The 24,136-nt window shown below is 41.0% G+C and overlaps 1 protein-coding gene and 1 pseudogene across 2 annotated transcripts in view; both read left to right on the plus strand.

Moving 5' to 3' along the window:
- JADE3 (jade family PHD finger 3) overlaps nucleotides 1-24,136 on the plus strand; it is a 211,645-nt gene that overhangs the window by 145,971 nt on the left and 41,538 nt on the right. For both annotated transcript variants that reach the window (XM_056107343.1, XM_056107344.1), the window contains exon 4: nucleotides 5,164-5,321. In XM_056107343.1, the coding sequence (XP_055963318.1) occupies nucleotides 5,164-5,321 (158 nt within the window). The remainder of the gene's footprint in view (nucleotides 1-5,163; nucleotides 5,322-24,136) is intronic.
- On the plus strand, nucleotides 15,407-16,218 carry LOC130016627 (E3 ubiquitin-protein ligase RNF138-like; annotated as a pseudogene).

The following is a 24,136-nucleotide window of genomic DNA, read 5'->3' on the forward strand; positions in this document are numbered from 1 at the left end:
GTCAGAGTTAGAAAACTTAAATATGGGCCAAAGCTGTGGCTCAGCTCTTTAAATACAAAGCTCTCACCTTGCGTGTGTGATACCCCTAGGTTCAATTCCTGACACCGCAAATAAATAAGTAAATAACTGTAAATAGATTGTACTCTTCACTACTGAGGGAGACTCTAAAAAACTTAAAACAATTTGTTTACAAAGAACCAATTAGTCCCAATAATTCTCAGATTAGAGCAGTGTTTCCCCAAGTGAATACTGCCCCCTTGGGGGAGCACTGGAAAGATCCAGGTTTGGTGCTTTTTGTTTGTTGACATTAAAGAAGGAAGATTTCCAGGATTGGGCACTGAATGCTTTGTTGGGAAGAGGGGAGGGATGGGGTGTGAAGCAATATCATTTTTATTGAAACTTATTTAGAAAGATGTGAATGATTTTTCCTGAAAGGAAGTGGCAGGGCAGGTACATGAAATAAATTGAGGAACCTCTGTTTATAGAGCATCTAGTAACAGAAATAAAATGTGTTGATTAATTTTACTAATGGTGAGTAGTTCTAATACCTAACATGATGAATGCCAAAAAAATAGCACAGTGGTAGGGTGTTTGCCTTGCAAGCTGCTCGCCAGCCGAGCCAGGTTCGATTACTCCGCCCCACTCAGAAAGCCTGGCAAGCTACCGAGAGTATTTCGCCCCCATGGCAAAGCCTGGCAAGCTACCCTCATGTCATATTCCATATGCCAAATACAGTAACAACAAGTCTCACAATGGAGATGTTACTGAGCCGGCTCAATGCTACAGTTACTTCAGAGATTGCTGGCCAACTGAAATAAAGAAACAAGAAAATATTGTAACTAAAAACAGTAGCAAGGCATTAATAAATATTTCAAAAAATAAAGAGCAAAGCAGTTTAGTTACTAACAGATACTACACCACAGCAAAGTGATATCTATTTTAAAAATGCAAGTTTATTTCAGTATTAAAAATTATAGTATTATTAATTGAAGAAAACATAGGAAAACACCCCATAATATCTGTATAAGTGGTTGTTCAAGGATTCTGTTCCATCAAAAAGAAAAACAAAGGCAAAGATAAATAACTGAATTACATCAAAATAAAAGGTTCCTATGGGGGTATGGTGCCGCCAGAGTGTCAGTATATACATGTGAGGCAAGTGCATCAGCAGCCTGATGGTGCTTTCAGACTTCCATATACCCCAAAATTGCTGCTGTGCCTTTGGCCATGATCCCAGAGACTCAGAAACAAATCTTGAAACCCAGCGGCTTTTGGCAGAAATGCGTCTGCACCCTGCAGTATGTTACTGTCGCCGGGCCACCCCCGGGGGAAAAGGGTGTTGTCCCTCCGTCTGCTCCCCCTTGGTGGCTCGGTGGCCGTCATCCTCCAGAGGCTATTGGACAGTCAGATCTGGGCCCGCAGTGATGAAACTTGTTGGACCTCACGGGATGGGGGTGGAGCCGGGCCTGTCCTCCCCACACCAATGAGACCCCAAGTCATCGCCCACGAACGGCCTCTCTGGCTCTTGATCAAGCTACTCAACGGCCATGATCCCAGAGACTCAGGAGAAATCTCAAAACCCAGTGGCTTTTGGCAGAAATCCCTCCAGATTTAAGTGTTAAATTTCGGAATTTCAAAATCACATGGTCCTACTGCAGCCACGCGACATCATATGTTATTCATAACTAGCAATAGAACACAAATTGTCTACTGCTGCCTTTTCAGTAGATCTGAGTGTTGGGGTAAAATCTCAAATAATAATGGTGGGTCTGGTGTCGAAATATTGAATGTGATCAAAGTAGAGAGAGAGTAATGTGGAAATCATCTGCCCCACAGGTAGGGGGAGGGTGTGGGATGGGGCTATACTGGGGTTTTTGGTGGTGGAGAATGGGCACTAGTAAAGGTACGGGTGTTTCATTGTATGACCGAGACTTAGACCTGAAAGCTTTGTAATTGCTCTCACAGTGATTTATTAAATAAAATTATAAAAAATGAAAAAAGTAAGGTGGAGTTCATGCACAATTCAATCAGCTAATCAGTGGCTGAATAAATAGCAGTACTCCTACATAAAAATATAAAAAAATAAAAATCCTGGCATAAGAAAAAAAAGGTTTCTATACAGCAAAAGAAATTTCTGATGAAATAAAAAATACATCCCACTGACTGGGATATTTTCATACACCACATATCTAACAAGGGCTATAATTCAAGGGTTATAAAAGCTACTCCAAAAAATAAAGTAAGTAAAAAGGGAAAACAGCTCAAAGAGCTAGATCTTTACATACAGGAAATCAGATTTTCTCTCTGGCAACACACTGTCCCCCAAGCACTATCTGGAGTGACCCCTGAGCACTGCCAGATGGAACAACAAAACAAAAGGTATACAAATCATCAACAGACTCATGAAAAAAATATCAGGGCATGTAGCCAACCCTGGTTCCATTTACAGCACCACGTATGGTCCTTGAGCCCTGTCAGGAATGATCCCTGCACACAGAGCAAGGAGTAAATCCTTATCACTGTCAAGTGTGGTCTCCCCCCAAAAAACCAAAGATCCTTATTATAACATTATCAGGAAAATGCAAATCAAACAATAACCTAACACCTTATACCTGTAATCATCAGGGAAATGCAAATCAAATCAACAAGATATCATCTCACACCACAGAGACTGACATACATCAAAAAGAACAAAGCAACCATTATTGGCGAGGATGTGGTGGGAATGTCAGCTAGTGAGAATGTCTACTGGTCCAGCCCTTTTGAAAACAATATGAACACTCCTCAAAAAACTAGGAATTGATATGACCCAGCAATTCCACTCAATACCCAAGAGTAGCAGAAGTTGAGAACTGATCTTTCATAGGAATCTTATAGCAAAGGGACATTGTGGTGGAGGGAAGTGGCCACTGTGGAGCAAGAGGTGGTAAAGTATGCATAAAACCTTATTACAAACCACAGTGCTTAAAAGGAAAAGGAAAAATGCCTGTCATAGAGGCAGGCTGATTGGTGGGAGGGAAACTGAAGATGTTGGTAGAGGAAAGTGGACACTGGTGAAGGGACTGATGTTAGAATGTTGTATGCCGAAACTAAGTCATGGATAACTTTGATAAATCATCATGCTTCAATAAAATATTCAAAATTTTTAGAAGGCCAGCAATATCAAGTGCTGGAAGGAATGTGATTTCTTAAAAAGGAAGAAAATCCTTATGTATGCACTGTTGGTGAACTTGTAAGTTGGTCCAGCCTCTCTGGAAAACAGTATGAAGGTTTCTTAAAATATTAAAAATAGATCTATCATATGATCTAGCAATTCCACTGCTAGGAATCTATTAAAAGAACACTAAAACACTAATTCAAAAAGAGATAATCAGTGGTTAAGGCGCTTGCCTTGTATAAGGCCTACCCAGGTTAATTCCCTGAGCACCACTGGGTGTGACACAAAAGCACAACAGAAAAGGGATGCATGCTTATGTTCTTGCAGCACTACTTGCAAAAGCCAAGAAATAACCCAAGGACCCAAGGACAGATAAGTGGATACAGAAAATGTGGTTTATATACACAGTGGATTATTATTCAGTTATTAGAAAAGATGGAATTTTTGCTACGTGTATGGAATTAGAGGATCATAAGTGAAGTATGTCAGGAGAGAAACAAATGCTATATGATCTCTCTTGTGTGGTATATAAATGAACAAAGCAAGGGAGCAGATACAGTCCAACAAAACAATCAAACTGGGAATATAACTAATTTTACCAAGGACTTGAGGAGTGGACTAAAAAGTGTTGAAGGGGGCAAAGAGATAGCAAATACACATGGCCAACCCAGGTGCAATCCCCAATATCCTATATGGTTCCCTGAGTACTAGCAGAAGTAATTTATGAGTGAAAAACCAGGAGTAACACTTGAGCATCACCAATTGTGGCACAAAAACAAAAGTATGGAGGGGATCAAGTGAATTGTGGTAGCAGGTAGCAGGATATTGATACTTGGGTGGTGGGTGTAGTATGGTTACATTGTACGCCTAAAACATTTACGGTCTTGCAAATCAACGTTACCTCTATAAAAGATAAGGTATATCCCCCACAAAGTTAGAAGTGTTAGAGAAATAGCACAACAATCTAGCTCATATCCTTTACATTCAGATGGCCCTAATTCAACCTATCAGCACAAACCTGTGTAGTCCAAAATCAATTCAAAAAGGAAATTCAATGTTATCATACAGAATATTAATATAACTAAGAAACAAATTATTTCCTGAAGATATAATACACTGAAGATTTTAACAAAATTTGACACCCACTCATAAACATTCAAGACACTAAGAACTGTAAGATACTTTAATACTGAAATATATATATATATGTCTATATATATGCTACAGTCCTAAACCTAGTAGTATCACGTAATGGGGACACACCAGAGGCATTTCCACTAGTTTCAGAAGAAGAGAGATATGCTCTGTTATAAAATAACAGGTATTATCTGTTATTTTTCCAAATATTGGTCATTATTAGCAGTTAAATAAGAGAAATCAGTAAGAGACATGACTAGATAAAGACGATGCAAAACTTTTATTTGCACATTATATGAAATTCTATCACTGAATGTAAGAAATAAGAAAGTTATCAATAGAACAACTTGCTAATAATTGTTGTAGGCAGAATATCCACCAGTAGATACTGATCCATGACAGTTTGAGGGAAAGTAGGAGTTTTTTATACTCTCAGTATCTCCTCTACAAATTTATGAATTAGAATGGGAAATATACCAACCTAACAACAGAGAAAGCCAGCAAGACTTAAGCAAGACCATTAATAAGACATTGATATCATAAATATATAATGTAATGAGAAGTATGAAACTTCATTACAGTGATATTCTTATCCCAAAGCAAATAACAGTAATCATGAGAAAACAACAAAAAACCAAATTGTGGAGATGTTCTGTAAAATATGTCCAGTATGTTATAAAAGTGTGAAAGTTATGAACCAAGGAGATAATACTGGTATTAACACTTGTAACTGTATAACTTCAATAATAAAATGTTTAATAATAAACACTGAAAAAAAGAATTGAAATGTTTAACGAATTCAGTAAGTAAAATGACATCAAGTGTTACCCATTCCATTCCATAGCAGTCTCAATGCATTGTCTTCCCAGGTGTTCCGGAAGGACCTCATCAGTGCTATGAAAATTCCAGATTCTCACCATATTAATCCTGACAGCTATTACCTATTTGCGGATACATGGAAGGAAGAGTGGGAGAAAGGAGTCCAAGTACCAGCCAGTCCAGACAGTGTTCCTCAGCCTTCTCTCAGGTAAATTCTTACACCTTTGTATTTTGTATTCTCTCACATAAATTCTTACACCTTTGACTTAGGGGATAAGTATGTTGTGGTTATCTGTATTGGGAAGAGACATTGAATAGACCCTTAAACATTTATAATATAAAGGTGTATACCATGTTCATCAGTTCATTCAGACTAGTAGGTGATTATACAAAGCTAAGGATAGATCAGTAAGCTGATTTATCTAAGAATATTTTATATTCCCATTTACAGAATGGGAATTCTTTGAAGTTCAATCTGAAATTATGATAAGTTATAGGAGACAAGAATTTCCAAATCTCATACAAAAATCAGTGCCATGTATTAGTCTTTGAAAAGAATTACATAGACTCATACTAATCCGATTTATTGAAGTTACTTTATTTTAATATGGCTTCCTAGTGATGACATCTATATATAGAGGGCCAGAACAGGTTGGTGAATTTTATTGCTCATTACACAAAACCACTTATATTTCTTTATTTTTAAATTTCATTTATTTTTTCTCATTATATCTCATGCTTATTTGGGTTTATTTTACTCTCTAGCTTCTTGGGTTGGAATCTTAGCTTATTGAAACACTTCCTCTTTTCCAGTATAAGCACTTGGTGTTACACATTTCATTCTTTTTAGCTATACCCACAAATTTTGTTTTTGTTTGTTTTTTTTATAACAGGCAACTTTTACTAAGAGCAGTAACTTTGAAAAACAACAAATACTGCATACAGAGAGTAGAAACCAGAAAAAAGAAACAGAATGTAAAGAACCAGAAATGTTTCAAATTTCTTCCATTTCCACACTTCAATTTTTTAATTTTAGCCAGCATTATAAACTATCATCATGTAAACTTATACCCACAAATTTTGATGTTCTATTTCATTCACTTGTTTTCCCTTGAGACTCACTCATGGATTATTTTACTTATTCCCTCTCTTTTCCTTTGTTGTTGATATAGTGATGATCTGGATTTACATACAGATGCCTGTTGTGCTCACACATTTTAGCTCAGGTTCACCAAAGGTCACATATCAGATTATTGCGTTTGCAGAATTGGCCAAAGTGTAATCACTGAGGTTTGCACTCCTTTAGTTGTGTAACTTGCACACATATTCTCCAAAAAGAGCACTCTTAGTTGAGGTAAATAAGTTGTGTTCATAGTGCTTGCCAGGGGTTCACAGTGCTGCTCAAACATGTGCTCGATAAAAGCCATTCTTCCTGTTTGTAGAAACGGCATCCCTTTTTGTTGTTTTTATATACATCTAGCTATAGCATGGCCAGAAATTGCTCGTATTACTTACTCTGGATCATAGACAGCAGATCTGCCAGGATCATGCTTAGTGCACGTGGGACACCAGGAATTAGAACTTGTTACCGTATGCTTACAAGACTCAGCCCCTATGCTATTCCTCCACGCCGCTCATAGATTATTTAGAAATAAGACTTTAGTTTCCAACTATCTTTATGTTACTGACTAGTTTTGACTCCATTGTGTTGAAAAAACAAACTTTATCATTTCAAGTTTTAAAATTTTGTTGAGATTTATTTTATGGCCAATATATAGTATGTCATGATACATGTTCCATGTGTGCTTGAAAACAATGTATATGCTACAGCTATTAAGAGGAATGTTTTATACATGTCATTGTGATCCTATTTGTTGGTTGTGTTGAGTTCTTCTATAATGTTTCTCAACTTTTTTCTGGCCCTGACCCTTTTCCAACCTTATTTCATTTCTATGGTCTCCCTGCCCTGCCTCTTAGTCTTGTGCCATGGCATTTACACTATTGTTACCTGTGGCCCCACTGGAATATTCTGGGGTCCCAAAAGGGGAGCCTACGTGGTCCCCAGTTGAGAAAAGTTGTTCTATCCTCTCGATGATTTTGTTTATTCTGTCAAGTACTGCTAAGTTGAATCTCCAGCTGTGGTGGGGTGAGTTGCCTGTTTCTGTATTCTGGTCAATCATTTTTGTTCCACAAGTTTTGCAGCACTGTTGTTTGGCACACATAATTTTATTTTTTATCTTTTTGGTGGAGTGATTAGTATACCAATATATAATGTTCTCCATCTCTGATAATTTTGTTATAAAATATACTTTATCTTATATCAGTGTCACTTCATTCGAGTAATATTTTCATCATACTTATTTCTCTGTTTTAGTTATATACTTATAACTTTGGGGGGGTTGTAGACAGCCATATTTATTTAGATTCTATTTTTCAGTCTGCTCTGTCAGTCTCTGTCCTTTAATGTATTGCATTATTTTTTAATAAGAAGTCTTGAATCCAGGACCAGAGAAATAGTGCAGTGACTCCTGGAGCCAGAGAGATAGTACAAGCATGAAGGCACTTGTCTAGCACACACCTGACCAGCTTCAATCCCTAGCACCACTTGTGATCCCTGAGCATCACCAAGAGCATCACCTGAGCACTGCTGGGTATGGCTTATAAAGCTAGAAAATGTAAAAAATATAATTAAATTTATATTAGATTATGAAAATTAAAATAATAAATGAGCTAACACACTGAACATGCAATGGACCCATAAAATAGGTGATATATATGCTTGCTTCTTTTCCTTTTCCTGGTGTGGAATTCTGCTGCTAATACTATATTTTAGTTTAGAAATTAGATGGTTATATGAGAACAGAGAAATCTCACAAACTTGGTATCAGTGGGTTTCATTTATTTATTTATTTATTTATTTTTTATTTATTGAATCACTGTGGGAAAGGTTACAAAGCTTTCAGGTTTAGGTCTCAGTCATGCAAATATCAAACACATTTCCCTTTACCAATACATATTTTTTACCATGAAGAACCCCAATAAAACCCCACCCCCCACCCCTCCCAGTCCCTGTGAGGCAGATGAATTCTAGTTAACACTCTATCTGCTTTGATTACATTCACTGTTTCAATAAAAGATTCACCACTATTATTTAGAGTTTACCCCCCCAAATCAGACATGCTGAAAAAGTATTGTGAAATGATTTGCTTTCTACAGCTGGGTTCAAGAATTAAATGTTGGTTTTGGATTTCTGCTATTTTACCTATTGACCCTGGAAGTATTTCTACTGAAAGTCAGATAGTTAAGAAATTGGTTTCTGTGTTCTGGAGTCATGGCCGTGCTGGAAAGCCGCTCGTGGGGGGCAACTGGTGGCCTCGGTAGGACGTGAAGGGCAGACCGAAACGCCCCCCTTCCCATGAGGTTTTAGTCGCCCCCACACCCCCGGCTCATACTTGCTGTCCACAAGGCTCCCATGCGGCCGCCATCTTTCTTTCCAGAGAGGATAGGGCGAATGGGGCAACACCCTTTCCCCTCCAGGCAGACATGATGGCCTGGATTAACGCATAGTCCATTCACTTTTCTGCTCCAAGCTGCTGGGTTCTGCATTAAGTCCTTGTGCTTCTGGGGCTGTGGCCGTGCTGGAGAGCAGCTCGTGGGGGGCAACTGGTGACCTCGGTAGGGCGTGAAGGACGGACCGGAACGCCCCCCTTCCCATGAGGTTTTAGTCGCCCCCACACCCCCGGCTCATACTTGCTGTCCACAAGGCTCCCATGCGGCTGCCATCTTTCTTTCCAGAGAGGAGAGGGCGAATGGGGCAACACCCTTTCCCCTCTGGACAGACATGATGGCCTGGATTAACGCATAGTCCTTTCACTTTTCTGCTCCAAGCTGCCGGGTTCTGCATAAAGTCCTTGTGCTTCTGGGGCCGTGGCTGTGCTGGAGAGCCGCTCGTGGGGGGCAACTGGTGACCTCGGTAGGGCGTGAAGGATGGACCAGAGCACCCCCCTTCCCATGAGGTTTTAGTTGCCCCCACACCCCCGGCTCATACCTGCTGTCCACAAGGCTCCCATGTGGCCGCCATCTTTCTTTCCAGAGGGAGGAGGGCGGAAGGGAGCAACACCCTTTCCCCTCCGGCAGACTTGATGGCCTGGATTAACGCATAGTCCTTTCACTTTTCTGCTCCAAGCTGCTGGGTTCTGCATAAAGTCCTTGTGCTTCTGGGGCTGTGGCCGTGCTGGAGAGCCGCTTGTGGGGGTCAACTGGTGGCCTCGGTAGGGCATGAAGGACGGACCGGAACGCCCCCCTTCCCATGAGGTTTTAGTCGCCCCCACACCCCCAGCTCATACCTGCTGTCCACAAGGCTCCCATGCGGCCGCCATCCTTCTTACCAGAGAAGAAAGGACGAATGGGGCAACACCCTTTCCCCTCCGGCAGACTTGATGGCCTGGATTAACGCATAGTCCATTCACTTTTCTGCTCCAAGCTGCTGGGTTCTGCATTAAGTCCTTGTGCTTCTGGGTCTGTGGCCGTGCTGGAGAACCGCTCATGGGGGGCAACTGGTGACCTCGGTAGGGCGTGAAGGATGGACCGGAACGCCCCCCTTCCCATGAGGTTTTAGTCGCCCCCACACCCCCGGCTCATACCTGCTGTCCACAAGTTGCCATGTGGCCGCCATCCTTCTTTCCAGAGAAGAGAGGGCGAATACGGCAACACCCTTTCCCCTCCCGGCAGACATGATGGCCTGGATTAACGCATAGTCCGTTCACTTTTCTGCTCCAAGCTGCTGGGTTCTGCATTAAGTCCTTGTGTTTCTGGGGCTGTGGCCGTGCTCCAAACTTAACTCTGATTTTCAGGGAGAAAGGTTGGGTGGTTTACTTCCCATTGATCACTTTGTATATAGAGAGATGTCGCGCGGCCACGCGGTTTTGAGAAAAAGTCCTAGTTCCCGCATACTCGAGCTGTGCTTGTAGAGGCTTCTGGTCACCGGGGTTCCATCTGGGGGAGGCGGGATGTGGTACCTACCCCATCTGGGACTTCCCAGTGATCTCGGCTCTTTTTGGAACCTGTTTTTTTTTTCCCCCTCCGGGATCTGTGGTTCCCGCCTTCCATGTGGTCCTTCTCTTGGGCTGTATGTTGTAAAGATGGCGCTGGGGGGCGGGCTGTGGGCGTGACTTCCGGAATCAGAGGTTACCTGGGAGCTGTAGTCCCGGCAGATTTGAGAAAAAGTCCCAGTTCCCGCATACTCGAGCTGTGCTTGTAGAGGCTTCTGGTCACCGGGGTTCCATCTGGGGGAGACGGGATGCGGTACCTACCCCATCTGGGACTTCCCGGTGATCTCGGCTCTTTTTGGAACCTTTTTTTTTCCCTCCTGGATCTGTGGTTCCTGCCCTCCATGTGGTCCTTCTCTCGGGCTGTATCTCATTTATTTATTTTATAGCTGTCAACATTAGCCATTTAATGACCTGATGAGTCACTTAGATTTAATATAATTATTGATTGGTTAGAGCTTAAGATTACAATTTTATTTTGTGTGTGAAGGTCTTTTTGTATTTTTCTGGCTTTCTGCACAAATTATCACAATAATTAAAATATAGTCTAAATCTGTCCAAAAGCCCCATAACTCAATTAAATTGAATTTTTAATTTAAAAATATCCCTTTAAAATATCTCCAGAAGCTATAAAGGTAATAGCTCAAAGGATTGTATTCCACCATACACTTAAAGAACTGAGAAGTGACTACTGAATGAAAATTTAGAATCAAACATAAATGTTTATTTTTGTTATAAAATAGCCACAGTGATGAGGTTCTAGCAGTATAGCCCAGAGGAATTTAATGAAAGTGAATTTATAGGCATAAATAAATAACATTACTATGAAGATAAGAATAATGATGTCAGAGTAAGTGTTGTCATCAAAAAGCACATTATAGGAACTCAAAAAATATTTTATAGTTTGAGAAGATAACTTAGGGGTCCGAGTGCATGCCTTCTATGTGCAGGGACACAGGTTTGATACCCGGCACTGCATACCCTCCACATAGCAATGCCATTTGTAACCCTAGAGACCTCCTAATCACCAACAGATGTGGTCCTGGTAGCCTCCAGTAATGATGAACCTAAATAGCACCACATCACCAGCCCCTAGCCATAAACTATCTGGCCCAGTTGTCCAAATATTGCCAGGCGTGATCCTTGGAGCCCCTGAGAACTCTTGGAGGGAGCCCAAAATTGTATTGCAACATTGAAAACATAATAAAATGTTGGAAACTGATCCAAACTAGAAAGGAATACACCAGTTTACCAAGGCATTAAAAGTGCTTGTTTTATGTAATGAAAGGAAGAGGCAAGCACTGTACTGTTACTTATATATGGAAATAAAAAGAGTTTAAATTCTATTTTCAAATGATAATATATTAAATACATATACCTCAACCACAGTAATGAAAGTGTCATTCATATATAAATATATAGTTATAGAGAAGTGTGTATAGAGGATAGTGGGAATATGGCAGCACAACTGTGATTAGAAAAGGAAGAAAGACATGACTATAAGCTACTTAAGAGCAGAACCTCTACTCTAAAATACTGGCTGCCTGCCTGCATGTCTGACTTCTTCCTTCCTTCGTTCCTTCTTTCTTTCCCTCCTTCCTTCTCTACTCCCAGCTGTACTCATGGCTTTCTCCTGCCTCTACACTCAGTGATCACTCCTGAAAGTGATCAGGGGACCATATGTGGTGCCAGGAATTAAATCCAGGCTGGCTATCTGCAAGGCAAGCACCCTAACCGCTATACTATCACTCCAGGCCAAGTGTGTTGGCTTTTTATTTTTTAATTTTAGTTGTTTTGGGGGGCCACACCTGGCATTGCTCAGTCCTTACCCCTGGCTCTTAGCTTTGGGGTAACTCCTGGCAGGGACTGTGTGTGGTACCAGGGAGACCATACCCAGGTCAGCGGCATGCAAGGCAAGCACCCTACCACCTGTACTATTGTGGCTACTTAGTAATTTTCAGTAAACATTCATTATTGTAAAGAGAATAGGACAAAGTGAAAAAATAAAAATGGACAGATGTTAGGAAGGAAAAGTTGTGAGTAAACAAAATATAGGTTTAAAAATGAAGATAAGCACAGAAAGGGAAGGGCATTAAAACAAGGAGTATAGAATAAAAGCAAATAGGAGGGGCTAACCTTTTTTTTTTTTTTTTTTATTTATTTATTGAATCACTGTGGGAAAGGTTACAAAGCTTTCAGGTTTATGTCTCAGTCATGCAAATATCAAACACATTTCCCTTTACCAATACTTATTTTTTCCCATGAAGAACCCCAATAAAACCCCACCCCCCACCCCTCCCCGTCCCTGTGAGGCAGATGAATTCTAGTTAACACTCTATCCGCTTTGATTAGATTGTTTCAATAAAAGATTCACCACTATTATTTAGAGTTTACCCCCCCCCCCAAATCAGACATGCTGAAAAAGCATTGTGAAGTGATTTGCTTTCTCCAGCTGGGTTCAAGAATTAAATGTTGGTTTTGGATTTCTGCTATTTTACTTATTGACCCTGGAAGTATTTCTACTGAAAGTCAGATAGTTAAGAAATTGGTTTCTGTGTTCTGGAGTCGTGGCCGTGCTGGAGAGCCGCTAGTGGGGGGCAACTGGTGGCCTCGGTAGGGCGTGAAGGGCGGAGCGAAACGCTAGGGGGGGGGGGCTAACCTTTTAACCTCCAATCTCTTATTCAAAAAGTATTTTTTTTACTTTCTCAAACACATTATTGAAGGAGTTTAGTGTAAGTGAACATACATTAAAACTATCACTGTCGCTGTCCTCCTGTTCATCGATTTACTCGAGCAGGCCCAGTAACATCTTCATTGTGAGACTTGATGTTACGATGTTTGGCATATCTAATACATCACAGGTAGCTTGCCAGGCTTTGCAGTGCGGGCGAGATACTCTCGGTAGATTGCCAGGCTCTCTGAGAAGAGGAAAAATCGAACCTGAGAAAACTGGGTCAGCCTCGTGCAAGGCAAAGGCCCTACCCTCTGTGCTATCGCTTCAGCCCATTAAAACTATAAGTAAACTAAAATAGGAAGGTTGTATGGGGGGCTTCTTACTATATTCTCATGACAAGTTTTAAGTTTGTTTTTTGGATTTTTCAAATAATGCCTCATGCTTTATTTTTGTTTTAATTGATCAACAGAGCCTGGAGACATACAGAGGTTAGGGTGATTGCTTGCATGTGGCCAACCCAGGTTTGATACCAAGCACTTTACATGGTCCCCTGTATCCCACAGGAATGATCCCTGAGTATAGAGCCAGGAATAAGCCATGAACACATCCATGCCTGTCCCCCAAACCAAAAATAAATTGGTAAATAGTCAATAATTTTTCCTATCGCTACAATTCACATTCTATAAAATTCAACTTTTAAAATTGTATTCGTCTTTAGTTTCTTTGCAAAGTTATGCAACTACCTGTATTTCCAGAATACTTTAATTATTCCTGAAAGAAGCCCTACATCTTTAATAAACAAAACTTATTTTTCTCTTCCTGGCTTCTTGCAATCACTGTATTAACCTGCTAACACTGCCATAATAAAGTACCACAGACTGGGAGGTTAAACAACAAAAATGTATTCTCTCAGTGTGAAAGTTGTAAATTTAAGACGAAGTTTCCAGGGGGTATGGTGCCTCCACCAGGTAGACCTGTACCTGTGGGGCAAGTGCATCAGCAGCCTGATGGTGCCTTAAGATTTCCAGATACCCCAAAATTGCTGCTGTACCTTTGGCCAGACCCCAACAACATGGGGCCAAGTTTACCAAGAAGTTTAACGGCCAAAAGTTAAATATGTAGAAGACACACCCACAAACCACCTCCAGCTCAGCTATATAAGCTCATTTATTGGCCTTATTTTAGAGACGCATAAATCTCGAAAGAGATCAGAGGACGCAGTTAGGGCCTGTAGCATAGAGGTAGGTGGGAACCCATGACTGAGAGCTCCAGGCTTGCTTGGATAAGGACTGGGCCTCCTCCCACCATGTTCCCTGTTTTCCAGTGGCTTGGCAGTCACACCCATAAACTGTACCCAGTATCATGTAATCTCATCAGTGGCCAAGACCCAGAGACTATAAACTAAAGCTCCCAGAAGAAAGCTCCACAAAATGTCCCGTCCCTGTGCCAGGCTGTCTTCACCAGGGCACCTCGGAGAGGGTGGATTGAGTTTCCCTCCATGCCCCAAGCAGAACCCTGGCAGCTGAAAACCTCCAGAACCCAACCACCGCCACGCCCAAGGCCATTCTCCACATGCTCAGACAAGCCTCACCCAAGACAGGATGAACTTCACCAGAGAGCAGTCCGGCAGGAAAACCCAGGTATGCGGGAACCCGTGACTGAGATCTCCAAGCCTGCTTGGATTGGGCCTGGGCCTCCTCCCCCCAGGTCCCCAGTGTTCTGGAAGCTTGGCGGTCACACCCACAAACTACCCCCAGCACCATGTAATTTCATCAATGGCCAAGACCCAGAGACTATAAACTAAAGCTCCCAGAAGAGAACAACACAGAATTTCCTGGATATTATATCCTATCATAACAAGCAATACAAAATAAATCATCTAGCATTGCCTTTTTGGCAGGTTTGAGTGGTGGTGAGACTGGTGTCAAAATATCAAATGTTGCCAAAGTAGAGAAAGAGTTTGGGGGAAATTGTCTGCCACACAGGCAGGGGAAGGGTTGAAATGGGGGTATGGTGGGGGAATACTGGGGATTTGGGTGGTGAAAATGTGCACAGGTGAGAGAATGAATGTTCGATGATTATATGACCAAAGCTCAAACATAAAAGCTTTGTAACTATGTCTCACAGTGAATCCAAGCAGAGGGAAAAAATAAAATAATAAAATTCAACATTCAGAATAGAATTTAATAAAAGTAATGTGGAATTCATGCCCAATTCAATTAGCTTAATCAGTGGCTGAATAAATAGCAGTACACCTACATTATTTTAAAAAATAATAATAAGGCAATGCCAAGGAAGAGCTGGCAGGGGCGGTGGGATCTCAGCCTCGTGAACTTCGGGCTCGGCCCCATTGCAGGCAGATGAGCTCGGGATATCTAGGATGACCCTCCCCGCCCACCCTCGGCTCGGCCAGGCAGCTGCAGCCAGATGATGAAGCCCTATCACCACGCAAGGTCAGCCCTGTTCCAGCACACGTGGGGGAACCCGCTGCCTCGGTGCCGCCACTCTGGGGCTAAATGGAGCCGGCTGGGATGCCACCACCACTTTGGCCACCACTGCATCTGCTGGGTCATGGCCATGGAGTTCTCCACAGCCACCCTGTACACTGAAGATGATTTCTATTGCCCCGTGTGCCAGGAGGTGCTCAAGACGCCTGTGGGGACCGGGGCCTGTCAGCACGTTTTTTGTAGAAAGTGTTTCCTGACTGCAATGAGAGAGCAGAATGCATTGTCCCCTCTGTTGTGGAAATGTGACTAGAAGAGAAAGAGAGAATGTCCTGAACGGGCCTTAGACCTTGAAAATACCATGAGGAAGTTTTCTGGTAGCTGCAGATGCTGTGCAGAACAGATTAAATTCTATTGCATGAGACATCATGTAAGAAGTATCAAGATGAATATGGTGTTCTTCTATTATAGCAAACTTTAAGATCTCTCAAGATTCAGTAGGGAGCAGGAGCGAAACATCCACATCTGATAATACAGAAATTTACCAAAAGAATACAAGTTCTGGACCTCCAACCTTTAAGTGTCCTTTATGTCAAGAATCAAGTTTTACCAGACAGTGTTTACTGGATGATTCCAACTGTAATCACCTATTTCAGATAGTTCCTGTGACCTGTCCTATTTGTGTGCCTCTTCCTTGGGGAGATCCTAGCCAGATTACTAGAAATTTCACTAGTCATCTAAATCAAAGACATCAATTTGATTATGGAGAATTTGTGAATCTTCAGCTAGATGAGGAAACCCAATATCAAACTGCTGTTGAAGAATCATTTCAAGTAAATATCTGAAAATTGTAGACATCTCCACATCTTTGTTCCTGCAAGTGCCATCTTTAAGGGGAAGACTAGATGAAGTCTTTTGATAACTTGATTTGTATATTAATAAAAGTAATTCACTCTACTGTTTTAGTTTAGTTGAAAATTAAGGTGGATGCTCTTAAAAACATTCTTTTGAGAGTTAAAAAAAATTAAGATGTTATCTTGAAAAGCATTAAAGAATTGTATTTTATTAATGTAAGAGTGAAAAGGGAATTCTTGTACTTTATCTTAACAATACACATTGAATTTTTCCTTATTTGCCTTTAAAATTTGGTGCAATTTCTTCCATTGACATAATTCACAATAGCCAGTTCTGAAAGATGTCGATCATCCTGTTAGTCGTCGATTGCCTCAAGCAGGCCACAGTAACGTCTCCTTCATCCTAGCCCTAAGATTATATTCAAGGCTCTTTAGGAGAATGAGACCCATCATTGTTACTGGTATTTGGCATATTGGGTACGCCACAGGGAGTTTGCCAGACTCTGCCGTGTGGGCAGGCTACATTCGGTAGCCTGCCAGTTTGTCCAAAGTAGGAATGAGATAATAAGATGTCATAATAAAATGTCGCACGGCCGCATTTCAGAGATCTGGTTTTTATAGTCTCTGAGTCTTGGCCGCTGATAGGATTACACGGTGCCAGGGGGCCAGTTGGTGGGTGTGACCCCCGCCTACTGGAATTTGGAGGATCTGGGTGGAGGATGCTCGGCCCAAATCCGGGTAGGCTTGGAGATCTTGGCCCCGGAACCCGCGTGACTTTGTCCCTCTGCCAGTACCTTCATGTGTGCGGAGAGTGGTCTCAGCATGGTGGTGGCTGGTCCTGGAGGTCTTTGGCTGCCGGAGCCCTGGTCGGGGCGGGGAGGAAAGCTCAACCCGCTCCCCTCCAAGGGGTCCCAGCAAGCGAGGACAGTCAGGCGCGGGGGCAGAAGACTGCACTCTTCTCTTCCGAGATCTGAAAGATGTAATTGATTTAAACCTGATATCCAAGCCAGTTACTTAGAATGACAGAATGGGGTCTTGAATGCTAAAGTAAAAGAATCCAAAGGAAACTTTTAAAATGTAGGTAGTTCTTTGTAAGCTGGATGCAGCTAGATTTTTTTGTCATCAGAATTCTCAATTGCCAGAATTTCTGGTCAGCTAGGAAAAAACTTTAAGTTGTTAAAATTATATTCTATATATATATACTTAAATGAGAGATTTTGGCTTCAGTTCATTTTAGAAATTCATTTGAATACAAAGATGTTTTTATTAGGATTGTTTGTGTGTATACACACACTCTGTATGCATGGAGTTTGTCAGGTCATGACAATTTCCACTAAGATTTTTTTTTTTTTTGCTTTTTGGGTCACACCTGGCAATGCACAGGGGTTACTCCTGGCTCTGCACTCAGGAATTACTCCTGGCGGTGCTCAGGGGACCATATGGGATGTTGGGAATCGAACTTGGGTCAGCCGCGTGCAAGGCAAATGCCCTACCCGCTGTGCTATCGCTCCAGCCCCCTCCACTAAGATTTTTTAATGGATAAGCAAATGGGATTGAATGTTTATCTGATCTGATTAAAGTTTATATGTCCCTATGTTTTTTACAAAAAGTGATACGTAAGTGCTAAGTGGTCTACTTGGCCTCTTTTACCTTTAAAATTTTAGTTTCACACAGACCTGTTTGTATGGTGCTTATTTGTTATTCTCAAAGATACGTGTGACTGTGAAGTAGTAGTCGTGAGACATTCTAACAGCCACTTTGTTTCTACTTTCAGACAAAACTGGTTTTAGGTATTCATTAGTGAGAATCATACTGGAAGGTCCAAATCACAGAATTAAAGAGTGGATTAGCTGATATTCCATACTAATACACATTGTTTTTGCTTTCTTTAATATAACTAAAAGAACATAAAGGTTAATCTCAGAAGTAATTTGCTGCTAATATATTACTTGTTATTAATATTGTTGACTTCTACAGTGTCTACCTTGTTGACTTTTCTACAGTGAACATTTTAAAACTTGATTTAATAAAAAAGTTAATTTTGAAAAATAATAATAATAGTAATAGAAAGAAGTTGCTCTCAGGGTTAGTGTCCAGTGAAACTTCTCTTCCTGCCTTTTGAACAGTCACATTCTCATGTCATTATATGACTTTTCCTCTATGTTGGCAGGGAAAGAGAGAGATCTCTAGTGTCCATTTTTTTTCTTATAGAGATACCTACCAGATTAGATCTGAATACATATGAACTTACTTAACGATTATTATATACTTTTGGGTCCTATTTTCAAGTTTAATCATACAGAAGGCTTAGAGCTTCAAAATATGAATTTTGGAGAACATAGCTCAGTACATACTAACCACGAATCTACTTACTATCTCTTGTACTTATTTCTCTTTTTATTAAAGCATCATGATTTACAATGTTATTCATAGTTGAGCTTCAGATATGCAATATTGTAGGGCCGATCCCACCACCAAGTGTCAACTTCCCTCCGTCAGTGTTCCCAGGTTCCCTCCCATGTCCTCCCCCACCCCAACCTGACCTCTTGACGGGCACCTTTCTATGTTCAGTTATAAAAGTCTGGGTCTCGATTTCAGCGTTGTTGACTCTGTGGTTTGGATATTTGGTTCTATCATTTCTTAACACCACCTTTCTTCTTTCTTCCCCTGGCCTGGCCTCCATTACTTCTCATCTGTCTCTTCTCTCCAAATCCCCTCCACTCTTTCCTTCCTTCTCTCTATACTCCGGGGCCATCTGGTACTTGTTCTTGACATTTTATATAAATAGAACCATACTTTTGAAACTGACTTTTCACTCAGCATTATATTTCCGGGCTGGAGCAATAGCACAGTGGTAGGGCGTTTGCCTTGCACACCGCCAACATGGCTGACTCGAGTTCGATTCTTCCGCCCCTCTCGGAGAGGCCCCTGTCGGAGAGCCCGGCAAGCTACCAAGTGTATCTCGCCCGCACGGCAGAGCTTGGCAGGCTACCCGTGACGTACTCGATATGCCAAACATAGTAACAACAAGTCTCATGCTGGAGACGTTACTGGACCCGCTCGAGCAAATCGATGAACAACAGGAGGACCGGACCGTGACATTATATTTTCCAAATACATCCACGTCGTTAGTATTTTATTTCTTTTTATGATCAAATAATAATCCATTGTATGGGGCCAGAGAGATAGCTTAACAGGCTGGAGTGCTTGCTCTGCATGCAGGATCCCCAGCACACCACATGTACCCTGAACACCAAGCTGAGAATAGCCACTGAGCCATGATGGTATGGCACCCACAAAAAAATAGGGGGTGGAGCGATAGTACAGCAGGTTAGGTGTTTCCCATGCATGTAGGCAACCTGGATTTGATCCCTGGAATCCCATATGGTCCCCCAAGCACCACCAGTAGTAACTGAGTAACCCCTGTGCATTGCTGGCTGTGACCCAAAAACAAAAAAAATATTGTGAAGATATAACAGATAGATAGCTCAAGTGGTAAAATGATGTTTGTCATATATGAGACCCTATGTTCATTCCCCAGTACCAGCAGGAAAGCATTGCAAGTTGTATTTCTAGTGGGCCCTGATAACTGCTGGATGTGGCCCCTGTGATAAAAAGAACTTGGGTATTTGTTGAATCATAAAAGTTCTTTATGTATTCTGGGTATACTTCATTTTTTATTGAACATGGTTTACAGATATTTTCTCCCAGATATACAGATTGTCTTTTCACATACTTGGTGCTGTCCAAGACAATTTTTAGTCTATATGACGTTCGTCCTATTTTTTCCTTTGGTTGCTTACCCTTTTGCTGTCATATATAAGAAATCATTGCCTAAATAAACCAAGTTTTTCTGTAAGAATTTTGTATCTTATATTTGATCCTTTAATCCATTTAATTAACTTTTGTGTGTGCTGTGAGACAGAGAGATCCAACTTTGTTTTGTATATGGATATACAGGAATTTCAGCTCCATTTGTGCCATTTCCTTTGTGAAAGTGAAGAGTACACCCCAACCTTACCCAACTTAGTTCTATGAATCCCTTATAAACTAGGTTACTAGGTAACGGTAACATAATTCTTAAATCATCAAGAAATTGCAGTACTACTTTGAAGTGAGTGGGAGCTTGTTGAGCCAACACCCAGTGGTGCTGTAGGGATACTTCTAGCTTTGTGCTCTGAAATAACTCCCAACAATGATCAAGGAAACTGTGTAGTGCCCGGAATTGAACCAGGGTCAGTCACATGCAACACAAGCAACTTTACCTCTGTTCTGTCTCACTGGCTTCAGTTCTGCTATTTTTTTTGTCTTGGAGCAACACCTGGCTCTGCTGGGGATCTAATCGAGGTTGGCTGCATGCAAGGCAAACACCCTGCCTGCTGTACCATCTCTCTGGCCCTTATTTCTACATTTTTAAATCCTCTCTGGTGGTATGGACCCCTGCAATTTCCATAAATGTAGGAAACTCGACTGCATTTATTTGTGTAGTGGAGTGCTGCATTTCCATTCACCCCTAAAAGAAAAAGAATTGCAAATCTACCATGGTGACTTTTTTTAAATTTGTTTTCTACTTTGAGCTGATTATTCTACATAGATAGGCTGGAGCGATAGCACAGTGGTAGGGCATTTGCCTTACAAGCAGCCAACATGGCCGACCCGAGTTCGATTTCTCTGCCCCTCTCAGAGAGCCCGGCCAGCTACCGAGAGTATCTCGCCCGCATGGCAGAGCCTGTCAAGCTACCCATGACGTATTTGATATGCCAAACACAGTAACAACAAGTCTCATGATGAAGACGTTACTGAGCCTGCTCTAGCAAATCAATGAACAACAGGAGGACCGTGACCAATTCTACATAGATAATTATTCTACATAGATATTTTTTTATGCTTTTCTCAATTATAGTTACTTTTGTCTCACTATATGAAAATTTTTTTCTTTAAAGTTACCATACTTGTAATGGGTTTTTAAAAAATTTTTAATTGGGTTGCCTGTCTTTTTAAATAGTTATGTAAAAGCCTATAGATGTAAGAATTTCACCATCTACATGTAATTGTAACTATACACAGTTCTGTAGATTGCCTTTTTCACTCTCCTACTTTTTCTTTTTATTTGTTTTGAGTCGAAGAGCCCGGCAAGCTACTGAGAGTTTCCCGCCCATACCCGTGGCATATTCTATATGCCAAAAACAGTAACAATAACGGGTCTCATTCCCCTGACCCTGAAAGAGCCTCCAATACTGTTGGGAAAGACAAGTAAGGAGAGGCTGCTAAAATCTCAGGGTTGGGACGAATGGAGACATTACTGGCACCCACCCAAGTAAATCAATGAACAACAGGATAACATTGATACACTGATTTGTTTGGGGAACACTCCTAGAGGTGCGTAGGGCTTACTACTGGCTCTGTGATCAGGGATTACTCTTGATGGGACTCGGGAAACCAGATGTGATGTCAGGGATAAAACCTGGGTCATCTGCATGCAAGGCAAGTTCCCCTACCCACTGCACTTTCTTGCCAGTTCCTCAATTATGTCTTTTGATAAGCAAGGTTTTTCATCCCTTACTATATGATTAATATATTTGTCTGTTATTTAAAATGTTTGCTTACTTCAAGATCTTAAAGATAGTCCCCTTTGCTTTCTTCTAGTACTAGTAAATAAAAGTAAAGTAAAGTAAAGGCCCTCCCGTTGATCATCGATTTGCTCGAGCAGGCCCAGTAACGTCTCCATTGGAGACTTTTTTGTTACTGTGTTTGGCATATCGAATACGTCACGGGGAGCTTGCCAGGCTCTGCCGTGCGGGTGAGATACTCTCGGTAGCTTGCCGGGCTCTCCGAGAGGGGCGGAGGAATCGAACTCGGGTCAGCCATGTTGGCTGCGTGCAAGGCAAACGCCCTACTGCTGTGCTATTGCAGAATTTTTGTTTGATTTTGGCTCAAGCACCTCTCAGTGCTCTGCACTCAAGGATCACTTCTGGTGGTGCTCAGGGGACCATGTGGGATGCCAGAAATTGAATCTGGGTCAGATGCATGCAAGGCAAACTCGCTTCCCGCTGTACTATTGGTCTCGCCCAAACATACTACATTATTTATACATAGAATTTGAGGCAATTGCGATGAATAGCAAAATATCCCTTTTAGATAGAGAGAAATCTTGAGAAAAAATTAGTCTATAACTACCTCATAGACTATGCACCAAGGAAGCATACTTAATATCATTGTCTCTGAAAAATTCACATGTATGTCTTTTCCTTTTCAACTGGGCTCATTTCAGCCTTTTCACAGCAGTTACCAAGTTTTTCTTTTCAGTTAATATTTGGGCTTCTTTTTTCTTCAAATATTTATTGCCTTTTGCTTTTAAAAATATGGTAGAAAAATTTAATGTGCAAATGTGTGTGGTTACTACCTCTATTTAGCATACGTTATTTGAATTGTAAGCTTTTAGAGGAAAACTTAGGAGGAAATACCCAATATTTATAGAATTGAACTATGTCTAAACATATTTATTTATATTCTCATGGATATGTTGATATTTATGAATCTTTCTTCTTATATACTCTAAAGAAATTGTCTCTTTAAGCCTCCCAAATAATTTTCATTATTTTATAGTACGTGTGTCTATTTCTCTTTTTGGTCCATTCTTTTAAATTTGCAGGGAAGAGCTGGAGAGATAGTCCAGTAGACAGGGTACTTGTGTTGCATGTGGCCACCCTGGGTTCAGTCCCTGGCTCCCTATATGGTCCCCTGTGCCAAACTAGGAGTGATCCCTGAGCACAGAGCCAAGATAATGCCCTGATCACAGCCAAGTGTCGCACAAAATAAAATAATTAAAAATAAAGTACTATTTGCAGGGAATAATAATATTTCTTCTTTGTTATAACTTTTTACACTTCATACCATATTTAACACACCAATCATAGGATAAGTTATTGGGATGAGAGCCATCTAATTTGTCGTGGGTTTTTTTTTTTTTTTTTTTGCTTTGGACTCTTAAGTCAGAAGGGGGATTGTTCAAAACTGTTGGACAAGTTGATAGAAAAATAGAAATATTTTCTGGTTAATTGTTTTTGTTTTTTCAAGGGGGGGCATACCGAGTGGTGTTCAGTGACTGGTTCTTGAGGGTCTCTCTTCGTAGTGCTTGAGGGATCATGTACTAAGAATTCAGCCTGAAGCTTTTGCATGGTGCTCCATCACTTTGGACTATCTCTCTGACCCCAATATAGGAATTTTTCATTCCATCATGTTAACTTGACTCAGACTTAATGGTTATTAGAATTTATGATTGGGAGATGCTATGTTTATATAACTCTGTGTCCCTTGGCTAGTGAAAATAATAAGAAATATAACAACTTCATTGGTGGTGGAAGGTGTGCACTGGTGGAGGGATGGGTACTCATGCATTGTATGACTGAATCACAAGGACAAAAATATGTAAATCTGTAACTGTACCTCATTGTGATTCACTAACAAAAATTTCTTTTAAAAATTTTAAAAAATAAATAAAAAGCAAAAAAGAAATATAACAATAATATTATTGAACTATTTTTCTATGTGATCTTAAGACTTTATATATTTATTTCAGATCATTTTCTTTTTAATTTTTAGTTGAGTCACTGTGATTTACAAAGTTATTCATGATTGAGTTTCAGGCATACAGTGTTCCAGTACCAGTCCCTTCACCAGTTTCCACATCCCTCCACCACTGTTTCCAGTTTCCCTCCTGCTCCCCAGTCTGCCTCTATGATAGGCACTTTTTTCTTTTTCTTTTTTCCTTTTTGCCCCCTTTTAGGCACTGTAGTTTACAATATTGTTATTGATAGGATATCATGCATATCACTTTACCTCTTTTCAGCACCTAATCCTGGTCCAGAGTGATCAGTTCCCTCTATCATTTCCACTGTGTTCTCTTCCCTGACTTATCCCCCTTACCCGGGATGAAGAGACAACTTCTGAGTGCTGCTTCCTAGATATTTTTTGACACTTTGAGTTTGAGACACCAGGATGGG

The sequence above is a fragment of the Sorex fumeus genome, unplaced genomic scaffold (genome assembly GCF_029834395.1).
Source record: "Sorex fumeus unplaced genomic scaffold, SorFum_2.1 ptg000162l, whole genome shotgun sequence".
In the NCBI taxonomy this organism is placed as follows: Eukaryota; Metazoa; Chordata; class Mammalia; order Eulipotyphla; family Soricidae; genus Sorex; species Sorex fumeus.